At 59.7% G+C, this 10,172-nt stretch overlaps 2 protein-coding genes across 10 annotated transcripts; one reads left to right on the forward strand and one right to left on the reverse strand.

Annotated features, from left to right (window-relative positions):
- Nucleotides 1–278: 278 nt before the first annotated feature.
- Nucleotides 279–7,090, forward strand: CSAD (cysteine sulfinic acid decarboxylase). Of its 6 annotated transcripts, none has more exons than XM_063147834.1 (16): nucleotides 279–536; nucleotides 818–1,077; nucleotides 1,376–1,614; nucleotides 2,430–2,556; nucleotides 3,197–3,287; nucleotides 3,658–3,764; nucleotides 3,867–3,982; nucleotides 4,444–4,523; nucleotides 4,600–4,654; nucleotides 5,209–5,325; nucleotides 5,398–5,462; nucleotides 5,574–5,655; nucleotides 5,740–5,939; nucleotides 6,008–6,059; nucleotides 6,570–6,659; nucleotides 6,859–7,090. In XM_063147834.1, exons 3-16 carry the CDS (start codon nucleotides 1,471–1,473, stop codon nucleotides 6,937–6,939), a joined length of 1,407 nt encoding a protein of 468 aa, XP_063003904.1. In that variant the 5' UTR covers nucleotides 279–536; nucleotides 818–1,077; nucleotides 1,376–1,470; the 3' UTR covers nucleotides 6,940–7,090. The 6 variants fall into 6 exon arrangements, with proteins under 6 accessions (XP_063003904.1, XP_063003899.1, XP_063003900.1 ...); XM_063147829.1 differs by having other exon boundaries at nucleotides 281–536; nucleotides 6,766–7,090; XM_063147830.1 differs by having other exon boundaries at nucleotides 281–536; nucleotides 818–1,065; nucleotides 1,151–1,614; nucleotides 6,766–7,090.
- On the reverse strand, nucleotides 7,062–9,077 carry LOC134413795 (uncharacterized). 4 transcript variants are annotated; one of them, XM_063147836.1, is made up of 2 exons: nucleotides 8,965–9,077; nucleotides 7,062–8,189 (listed from the first exon to the last, which is right to left on the reverse strand). In XM_063147836.1, exon 2 carries the CDS (start codon nucleotides 8,154–8,156, stop codon nucleotides 7,518–7,520), a length of 639 nt encoding a protein of 212 aa, XP_063003906.1. In that variant the 5' UTR covers nucleotides 8,157–8,189; nucleotides 8,965–9,077; the 3' UTR covers nucleotides 7,062–7,517. The 4 variants fall into 4 exon arrangements, with proteins under 4 accessions (XP_063003906.1, XP_063003907.1, XP_063003908.1 ...); XM_063147837.1 differs by having other exon boundaries at nucleotides 7,062–8,192; nucleotides 8,965–9,063; XM_063147838.1 differs by lacking the exon at nucleotides 8,965–9,077 and adding an exon at nucleotides 8,734–8,796.
- Nucleotides 9,078–10,172: the final 1,095 nt, after the last annotated feature.

Below are 10,172 nucleotides of genomic sequence, written 5' to 3' on the forward strand. Positions count from 1 at the left end.
CCGCTTCCAGGGCGCCCAGGGCGCCTGGCGGAAGTGCGGGCGATCGTGCGCATGGGCAGAGCGGCGGCGTGACGGCGAGTACTGCGCCGCCATAGGGGGAGTAACCATGGCAACGGCGCGGCCTGGACCCCTCCGAGAGCCCCCGAGCCTGCCCAGGGAACCCACCCGGGGAGGGTCGCACCCCCCGTCGATCCCCCCTGACCCACCGCGAGTGGGACCCACTACGGCCCGACCCCACCCCCGACCCCCCGGTCGCGGGACCGACTCCCTCCCACCCGCCAATCCTCCGGCGGCGCCCCGCCCCGCGGCCCTCGCGACAAACCCTTGGGGACACCCTACCACAACCCGGTTTGGGCTGCCCCCCTCACTCCCACCGCTTCCCTTGGGGTGTCCCCCGTGACTCCTGTTGGGGGCTGGTACGCCCCATTCCTCTGCCCCACTTTTTGCCCCGCCGCACCCCCCGGTGGCGGTACTGGCTCTCCCCGTGGCGTCTGGGAAATGAGCGCGATACTGGAAATGGAGCACTGGGATTTGGGGTACACTGGAAATGAAGGGCACTGGGAATGGGTGTGGGGACACAGGACATGGGGGACACCAAACACTGGTGAGGGGAACACACTGCAAGTAATGGGGGGACACTAGGGACAGGTGGGGGGACAGGGGGGACAATTGGAATAAGTTTGGGGGCCCTGGGAATGGGTGGGGGCCACACTGGGAATGGGTTGTGGGGACACTGGGAGTGGGAGGCCATATGGGGTCACCACAGATCATCCCACAGATCGGGGGCCACAGTCCTAACCCTTCCCCCTGTCCCCAGAACCCTCCGGGGCTCCTTCCCGAGTCCTGGACTTTGCTCCTTGCCCCCGGCGACGTGACCAGAGGAAAATTCCATCCTGGGGAGGGAAGAGAGAGGAGCTGGGAAAGCCTGATCCAGGAGAGCCTGATCGCAGGAAAAGCTTCTCCTGGCAGCATCCAATTCGAGGATCACCTGGTCCCAGAATCATCTGATCCCAAGAGAACCTGTTCCTGGCAGCACCTGATCTTGGAAAATTGCAGCTGGCAGAGGTGAGAGGAAAGGTGAGTCCAGAGAGCCTGATGCCAGGAGAAACCCATCCTGGGAACACCTAATGTTGTGATCATCCTGTTACAGAACTACCTCATTCCAGAAAAACATCATTCTGGAATCGCCATAACCCAGGAGAATTTCATCCTGAGAGAGCCTTATTCCAGGGGCACCTCATTGCAGGGGGAAGCTCAGCCTGGGATCACCTTATCCCAGGAGATCCTTATCCCACAATCACCTCATTCTGGGACCACCTTATCCCAGGAGATCCTTGTCCCAGGATCGCTTTATCCCAAGGTTATCTGCTTCCAGGAGGAGCTCATCCTGGGATCCCCCACTCCTGCCACCTGCTGCCAATTCCAGGGTCCCTCCCGCTGCACTTCGGGGTCTCCCTGTGTTCTCCTGCCATGGCTGAGCCCTCTGGGGCTGGGGACAGCATCCCATTGGAATGTCCTGGCCTGGACATGGCCGCTGGGGAGGAATTCCTGCAGGAAGTGTTCCAGATCCTGCTGGAGGAGGGCGTGCGGAAGAGCACAGATGTGACACAGAAGGTTGGGACACTGGGGCACTCGGGAGGGAGGGTCCCCAGTTCCAGTGCATCCTATTCCTGTTTCCAGTACGATTCTCAATCCCAATCCCATTCCTGTCCCCACAGGCAGGTGACTGGAAGGAGCCCCCTGGCAGGGGATGGGGTTCCTGATTTGTCCCTATTGCTTGTCCTGCTCCCAGGCATTCCCTGTCCCAGTCCCTATCCCATTCTCATTCCCAGTCATTCCCACTCCTATTCCCAGTCATTCCCAGGCATGTGACTGGAAGCAGACATGGAAGGGGTGAGGGTCACAATATTGCTCCTTTCCCAGTCCTATTCCCATTCTGAAACCCAGTTCCAGTCCCATTCCCAATCCTGTTCCTAATACAAGTCCCGCTTCCAGCCCTGTTCCAACAGCTAGTCCCATTCCCAATCCCATTCTCAGTCCCGTTCGCGTTTCCAGTCCTGTTCCCATTCTGAGTCCCCTTCCCAATCTTATACTTGGAACAGGACTGGGAGTGGCACTGGGGTTGGGAATGAGAGTAAGTCCCAGTTGCAGTCTCATTCTCATTTCCAGTCTTGTTCCCCATCTTGTTTCCATTTCTAGTCCTATTTGCAGTCCCACTTCCAGCCCCATTGTCATTCCCATTCCCCATTCTGTTTGCAGTTCTGGTGCCAGTCCCATTCCCATTCTGGTTCCTGGTTCCAGCCCCATTCCCATTCTGGTTCCTGGTTCCAGTCCCATTCCCATTGTCAACATCATTCCCAGCCCGTTCCCCCTGCAGTTCCCAGTCCTGTTCCCAGTCTCGTTCCCAGTGATTCCCAGTGCTTTCCCAGGTGTGTGACTGGAAGGAGCCGCAGGAGCTGCGGGACCTGCTGGATCTGGAGCTGCGGAGCGACGGGGAGGGGCGGGAGCGGCTCCTGCAGCGCTGCCGGGATGTGCTGCGCTTCAGCGTCCGCACCGGTGCGCTCCCAGTACACACCAGTGCACACCAGTTCAGCCCCAGGGCAGGCCCAGTGCCTCCCGGTTTAGCCCTGCACAAACTGCAGTGGGCACGGCAGCTCTCACTCCGGCCCAGCGGTTCCCAGTGTGGCCCCTGGTGCCTCACAGTGTCAAACATTGTGGCCCCTGCCATGTTCCCCTCCATGTCTCCCCGATCTTCTCTGTCTCGCTTGACTGCCCCCCTGCCCCCATTTCCCCCTGCATCCACTCCCTGACCCTCCCCATGTACCCCTGACTCCCTCCAAGCTCCTGTTCCCTCCCTACCCAACCCCAATCCTTCCTGTCCCCACATGCTCCATGTCCCTCCTGTGTCTCCCCTGATTCCCCTATATCCCCCCTGCCCACCCATTTTCCCATTTCCTCACATCCCCTCATTCTGCCCTCCATATCCTCCTCCTGTCCCGCAGTCTCCTTCTGACCCTGCCATGACTCCTCTGAACCTCCTAGGTCCTTCCTTTATCTTCCTGTGTCCCACCCTCCACGTGCCATCCCAAACTCACTCATGTTCCCCCTCATTTACCCCTATCCCCTCCCATATCTCATTCTGTCCCTCACCCATGTCCTCCTCTGACCAACCTCTGTCCCCAACGTGTTCCCCCAGGTCACCCCCGGTTCTTCAACCAGCTTTTCTCGGGGCTGGACCACCACGCCCTGGCTGGCCGGTTCCTCACCGAGACCCTCAACACGAGCCCGTGAGCCCCCGACACTCCCAAAGTGGGGCTGGCGTGTGGGGAGACCCCTCAAAAACCTGCCATGACCCTCCCCTCCCCCAGATCCACCTGCAAGGAGCCCCTGGTGCTGATGGAGGGGGAGGTGCTGGCGGGAGGATTTTGGGCTGCTCAAGGTTGGAGGGAGGGTTTTGGGGGTGTTGAGGAGCCCAAATGAGAAAGGACCTGCCAAAACCCTGTGCTGACTGCCCTGATCTAGCCCCCAGTGTTGGTGCTGATGGAGGGGGGCTTCTGTGGGGAGGGTTTTGGGGTGCTGAGGCTCTGGGAAAGTTGTTTGGGGTTCTGAGGTATCAGGGGGAGGGGAACCCCCCCAACTGCTGCTGGGCCCTTCCAGGTACACATACGAAGTGGCCCCAGTGCTGGTGCTGATGGAGGAGCGGGTCCTGGCCAAGCTCCGGGAGCTCGTGGGGTGGAGCAGCGGCGATGGCATCTTCGCTCCCGGTATCCCGGACCCTTCCCAAGGGGTATCCCTGTCCCCCCTCTGCCCCTGGCAGCCTGTCCGTGGGGCCCTGGGGGTGAAACGGAGGTCCCTGTCCTGGGCAGGGGGCTCTATGTCCAACATGTTGGCCATGAACGTGGCGCGATTCCGGCGTTTCCCGGAGAGCCGCAGCAGAGGGAACTGGGACCTGCCTCGCCTGGGCCTGTTTGCATCCCAGGAGGTGGGACTGGGGGCTCGAGGTCCCCCCAAAACCTAATCCTCAGAGTCATCCCAATTCTAATCCATGGGGTCATTCCAAACCCTATTCCTGGGGTCACCCCAAAACCTGATTCCTGGAGAGGCTCCCTGTGGTCACCACAAACCTGATCCCATGGGTCACTCCAAATGTCATCCCTGGGACCTCCACAAAACATGATCCAGGGGCTCACCTGGGGTCATCCCAAAACCTGATCCTGGTGTCACCTCAAAGCTGATCCTTGGAGGTTGCCCTAAACCTGATCCATGGGGTCACTCCAAAACCTGGTGTCACTGAGGCTACCCCAAAACCTGGCCCGTGGGGTCACCCCAAGTCTGGTCCCTGAGATTACCCAAAATCTGGGGTTATCCCAAGTCTGGTCCCTGAGGTGACCCCAGATCTGATTCCTGGGGTCCCCCCAATCCCGGTCCTGTTTTCCTGCCCAGAGCCATTACTCCATCCTAAAAGGAGCTGCTCTCCTGGGAATTGGCACGGACAATGTTCACCTGGTGCGGACAGATGAGAGGTGAGTGCTGGAAGGTCCCGAGGGACCCCAGGTCAGGGGATTCCTGCAGGTATCCATCCCTATCCCTTCCCTTCAGGGGGAAGATGATCCCGGAAGAGCTGGAGAAGGAGATCCAGAGGGTGAAAGCTGAGGTCAGGAGAGGCTGCACACCTCAAAGGCCCTCAAACTCCCCAATGCCTCCGCCGTATCCCCAACGGCCTTCCCAGTGTTCTCAAAGCTCCCTCAAAGTCCGTGTGTCCCCCTCTAAGTCCCCAAAGCCTCTCCAATGTTCCCAAAGCCCTTCCCATGTCCACAAACCACCCTCCATGTCCCCCAATGTCCCCCCAAAAACCCGGAATGTCTTCCAATGTCCCCCCACTGTCTCTTCAATTCTTCAATGCACCCAATGTCCCCTGTCCTCCCCAGACCTCCTGCCCTTCCTTAAAGTCAGTTGCCTGTCTTCCCCAAAGCCTCCTGTAGCCCATTTCCTGCACCCCCAATGTCCCCCTGTATCCTCCAGCCCCCCACAGCTTTCTTCCTGAGCCCCCACAAAGTCCCCCCAAATGCCCACCCAGGGCTCAGAGCCCCTTCTTTTTCTGTGCCACCATCCTGGCTACCTTTGACTCCCTGTGCTCCCCTGCTCCCTACCCCCTTCCATGCCCCCAGCACCCTCCAATATGCCCAGACCCCTCCGTAATCCCCCCAGGGCTCGGAGCCCCTCTTTGTGTGTGCCACGAGTGGCACCACTGTCCTGGGCGCCTTCGACCCGCTGGACGCCATCGCCGACGTCTGTGCCCGCCACGGGCTGTGGCTGCATGTGGACGTGAGTTCGGGGTGCTTGGCTGGGGGGGGCTCGGGGGTCCCCCTGTGCGTGCTGATCCCCCTTTTCCTGCAGGCAGCATGGGGGGGCAGCGCCCTCCTGTCCCCCCGACTCCGTCATCTCCTTGCCGGCATCCACAGGTGTGTCCCTCCCCCTAGCCCCGCAAAAGACTCCCACCTGCCCTCTGAGCTTTTGGGGATACCCTTTTTCCCCAGAGGGCCCCCCCAAACTCTGCTGTTCCCCCCCACCAGAGCTGACTCAGTGACCTGGAACCCCCACAAGCTGTTGATGGTGGGGTTGCAGTGCTCAGCATTCCTGCTCCGTGACAGCTCCGTAGGTGCCCCCCATCCTGAATTTGTGCCCCTAGGATGCCTCCTGGGCCTCCTCATTAATTTTGGTGCCCCCTGCCCATCCCAGGGGCTCCTGCAGCGCTGCCATGGCGTGGGGGCCTCGTACCTGTTCCAGCGGGACAAGTTCTACGACGTGTCCCTGGACACAGGGGACAAGAGCCCCCAGTGCGGCCGCCGCGCCGACGGCCTCAAGCTCTGGATCCTCTGGAAAGCCGTGGGGACCCGGGGGCTGGCACAGCGTGTGGAGCGGGCGTTCGGTGCCTCTCGGTGAGCCCCAGGATCAGGGGGAACCCTCCACCCTCCCAAACTTGGCTTCACCCCTTTGCTGTCCCCAGGTATCTGTTGGAGCAGGTGAAGAGGAGGGAGGGATTCCAGCTGGTGATGGAGGTAAGGGTGATGGTGGAATGGAGGATGGGGGATATGGACACCAAAGAGTCCTGGAGGTTGGAATGCCACAAGTTTAAATCATCCTGGAGCTTTATCTGCCTGGCGGTTAATCCCAAAGGTTTGAATCCCCAAAGTTTAAATTCCAGAGTTTTCAATCCCAGAGGCTGAAATCTCAGAGGTTTGAATTGCCCCAGAAGTTTAAGTCTTGGAGGTTTAAATCCCTGAGGACAAATCCCAGAGGTTTGAATCCCAGAATCTGAAATCCTGAAGTTTGGAATTCCACAGATTTAAATCACTCCAGGGGTTGAAATCCCAGAGGTTGAAATCCTGGGGTTTAATCATCCTGGAAGTTTCCATTTTGGAAGTTTAAATCCTGGAGGATTAAATCCTGCAGGTTCCAACCCCAGAGAATTAAATACACATGGCTGAATTCCTGGAAGTGCAAATCCCTATCAGATTCTGGGAATTGGGTGAATGGTCATGATCTCCTTCCTCTTCCTCTTCCTGCAGCCAGAATTTATCAACCTCTGCTTCTGGTTCATCCCACCCAGCCTGCGGGGCCAGGAGAACTCCCCGCAATTCTGGGACAAACTGGGAAAGGTGAGCCCAGAATTCCAAATTCTCCCCACCTCCAACAGCCTTCCAAATCCCCAGAAATCACCCAAAAAGAAAAGCAAAATCCTCCTGAAATGGTGTTTCCCCCTAGGTGGCCCCAGCCATCAAGGAAAAGATGATCCGGAGGGGCTCCATGATGGTGGGATACCAACCCCAAGGATCCCACGTCAACTTCTTCCGGCAGATTATCACCAATCCTGCTGTCACCCGCCAGGACCTGGACTTCTTCCTGGATGAGATACAGGAATTGGGATGGGATCTGTGAGCACTCCCAAAAACCCCAGTGAAAGACCCCAAAACCTTCCCCCCATCCCTGAGGAAGAGGAGCAGATCCTTGATTTCCTCCCCTCATCCCAAATTGGAAATGACCCCAAAACTCCACACTCATGGAATAAAACTCCATTTAATGGTCTTGATCTGATAATAACTTGATATAACCCCACCCTCAAAATAGGGTTTGGGGTGTAGGGGGTCCCATAATTCCCCTGGAAGCTCCAGAGGAGGTTGTGGATTCTGGGATCAGCATGCAGTGGCCTTGTGACTCTCCTGACATTGCCATGGCTTCTTGAAGCTCCAGGGGCTGGAATTTGTAGGGAAGAGGATCTGTTAGCAGGCAAAAAACTCTTGGGAAAGTACTGCAAAACCTGCTGTGTCCATCCCTGAGGAAGTGGAGCAGAGCCTGGACTTCGTTCTGGGATCTTTAAATCAGGAGTAAAGATGGATGTTCGCGGCACTTGATCCTAAAACTCAGCACTCATGGAATAAAAGAGCATTTAATGGTCTCAATTTTATATGAATTTGATATCACACTCCCCTCCCCCAGGAAGGGGGTTTGGGGGTCCCTCAATTCCCCTGGAGGCTCCGGAGGAAGTTGAGGATTTCGGGATCAAGGTGGGCCTCCTCAAGGCAGGCTAGGAGCTGGGATGCCGTGGCTTCCTCTCGCTGACGCCGCTGCCAATCCCGCAGCATCTCGAAACTCCTCATAGTGAAATTGTTTGGATATTCCTCCTGGATCTGGTCCAGCCGGCTCTGCTCCAGCCCTAGATGCAGAATTCCCACTTCCTGCCACTCTTTTCCCAATCTTTTGGCGACTCTCATCAAATCCTTCTCTGTCAAGCGTCGGGGATTCACGGATGGAGCTGGAATCCCTCCAGGATGCTGTCCTGAAGTGGGATCCCCGGTCCCGTTGGAGGTGTCCCTATTAGGTTCCCTGGGGTTTTCCTCTGGGATTTGCTCTTCCAGGGGCAGCTGGAAGCGCTGGATGAGGTCGGGGCGGCCAATCTGCTGCAGGATCCTGGCGATCTCACGCAGGGAATTCCCCGGGAAGCGCTGGAGGAGGATCTGGCACAACTCAGGGCGCGATGCCTGGAGCACAAGCCCGGCAGGAATTTTGCTTCCCAGAAGGTACTTCAGGTTCTGGAATTGTTCTTCCGAGAGCGCCTGGTGCACCTCCAGCAGTGTTGCCCGCTCATCTCTCGCCATCGGGGCAGAAAATCCCACAGGGAAATGGGGTCACTGCTGGGACACAAGGGCTGGGCTAGAGGAATCACCGCGCAGCCCACAGAGTGGCGGACAAAGGGGCCACCCCTGGTCCCAAAAAATTCGGGGTGTGGGTGGAAAGGGGCCACGCTGTGCTCCATAAATTGGGGGTAGATGGGTCACCACCTGCCCCGAGGGCTTTCCTGGTGCGCCCGTTGTCCCCTCTAGGGGGACGCTAGGGGCTGAACCCTGCCAGCTCTGAACCCACCCTGCCCTGGGCCTGAGACCGGCGAGTCTCCCCCCAGTGGCCCCCCAACCCTGGGGCTGGGACCCCCAGTGTCACCCCAATGCCCCCACTCCTTCCTGGCTCCTCCCGATGTCCCCGCCGTGTGCCAGGTGCCCTTTCTTCCGGGTCCCCACGATCTCTGGCGCCCTCGGTACTTCCCTAGTCCGGACTCGCACCGTTCTCTCCCTCAAGCCTCTCGTTGTCCCCCCGCCACCGCCCCGCTCTCTCCGCGCTCTGTTCCCGCCACCGCCCCGCTCTCTCCGCGCTCTGTTCCCGCCACAGCCCCGCTCTCACCGCGCTCTGTTCCCGCCACCGCCCCGCTCTCACCGCGCTCTGTTCCCGCCACCGCCCCGCTCTCTCCGCGCTCTGTTCCCGCCACAGCCCCGCTCTCACCGCGCTCTGTTCCCGCCACAGCCCCGCTCTCACCGCGCTCTGTTCCCGCCACCGCCCCGCTCTCACCGCGCTCTGTTCCCGCCACCGCCCCGCTCTTACCGCGCTCTGTTCCCGCCACAGCCCCGCTCTTACCGCGCTCTGTTCCCGCCACCTTTGTTCCGTATGTGAGGAGCGGAAGCGCGGCCTCCTGTCCCCCAGCAGTTGCCGCGGTAACGCAGCGCGGCCGCTTTGAGCGGACGGGGCGCGTCCTGCCCGGGGCGCGTCCTGCCCGGGGGCAGCCTGGGGCCCTCCCGAGCGGAGTCCGCAGCGTCGTTTGGGCCCTCCGGGGCGGTTCAGGGGTGCTGCGAGTGAATTTTGGGCTCAGTGTCCCACCCCGAGGGCCCCAAGTGCTTCCATTATCTCCCAATAATCCTCCATCCCCCCAGTGCTTCAGTCACTTCCAGTACCCCCAGTAACATCCAATCCCTCAAACCCCCAGTATCCTCCAGTTCCCCAGTCTCTCCCGTAAACCTCCAGTCCCCTGGTACGCCCAGTCCCCCAAGTCTTTCCAATGGTCCAGTCCCCCCAGTATTCTCCAGCCCCTCCATTCCCCCAGTTCCCCCCAATAAGCCTGAGTAAGCCCTCAGTAGTCCCTGCAATTCCTTAGTCCCTCCAGTATCCCCCAACTCACCCCAGTCCACCGCAGTCCTCCAGCACCCTCCAGTGGTCCCCAGGCGCACTAGTCTCCCTCCAGTTTCCCAGTTTCCCCAGCTCCCCAGTTTCCCAGTCTGCCCAGTATTCCCCAATCCCCCCAGTTCCCCCCAGTTCCCACAGAATCCCCCAATTCCCCATTCTCTCCATTATCCCTGACACCCCAGTGTCCCCCAGGCTCCGCAGTCACCCCAGTGTATCCCAATCCCCCCAGTCAGTAGTCCCCATATCCCCGTGTATCCCCCACACCCCGCAGCGCCCCCAAAGTGTCCCCCCAGTGTCTCCCCCAGCCAGGCTGACCTGGCCACCCCTTCCCCGACTGCCCCGAGTCCATCCCACCACCGATGGTGGGAGGGTCCGTATTGTTCCTCCCTCTTTTCTTTTCTTTTTTTTTTTTTTTTTTGGTGGGAGGTTGGCTCCCGTTTCGTGGGGGTCGCCCTGGTCGGATTTGGGGGTGTCGGAGGCCTCCCGCCCCCAGCACGCTGCGGCACTGGCGGCCGCGCGGGAGCGCTTCCCTTCGCCCGGCCTCGTCCGGTGCCCCTGAGCCCCCCGTGCCCCCCAACAGCGGTGAGTGCCACCGGGGACATCCCCCCCAAACGGAGAGTGGGCAATTCCCCTCGCCCCCGCCGTGTCCTTTCTTTTTCCCGCTT

This window comes from Melospiza melodia, unplaced genomic scaffold, assembly GCF_035770615.1.
Source record: "Melospiza melodia melodia isolate bMelMel2 unplaced genomic scaffold, bMelMel2.pri scaffold_51, whole genome shotgun sequence".
In the NCBI taxonomy this organism is placed as follows: domain Eukaryota; kingdom Metazoa; phylum Chordata; class Aves; order Passeriformes; family Passerellidae; genus Melospiza; species Melospiza melodia.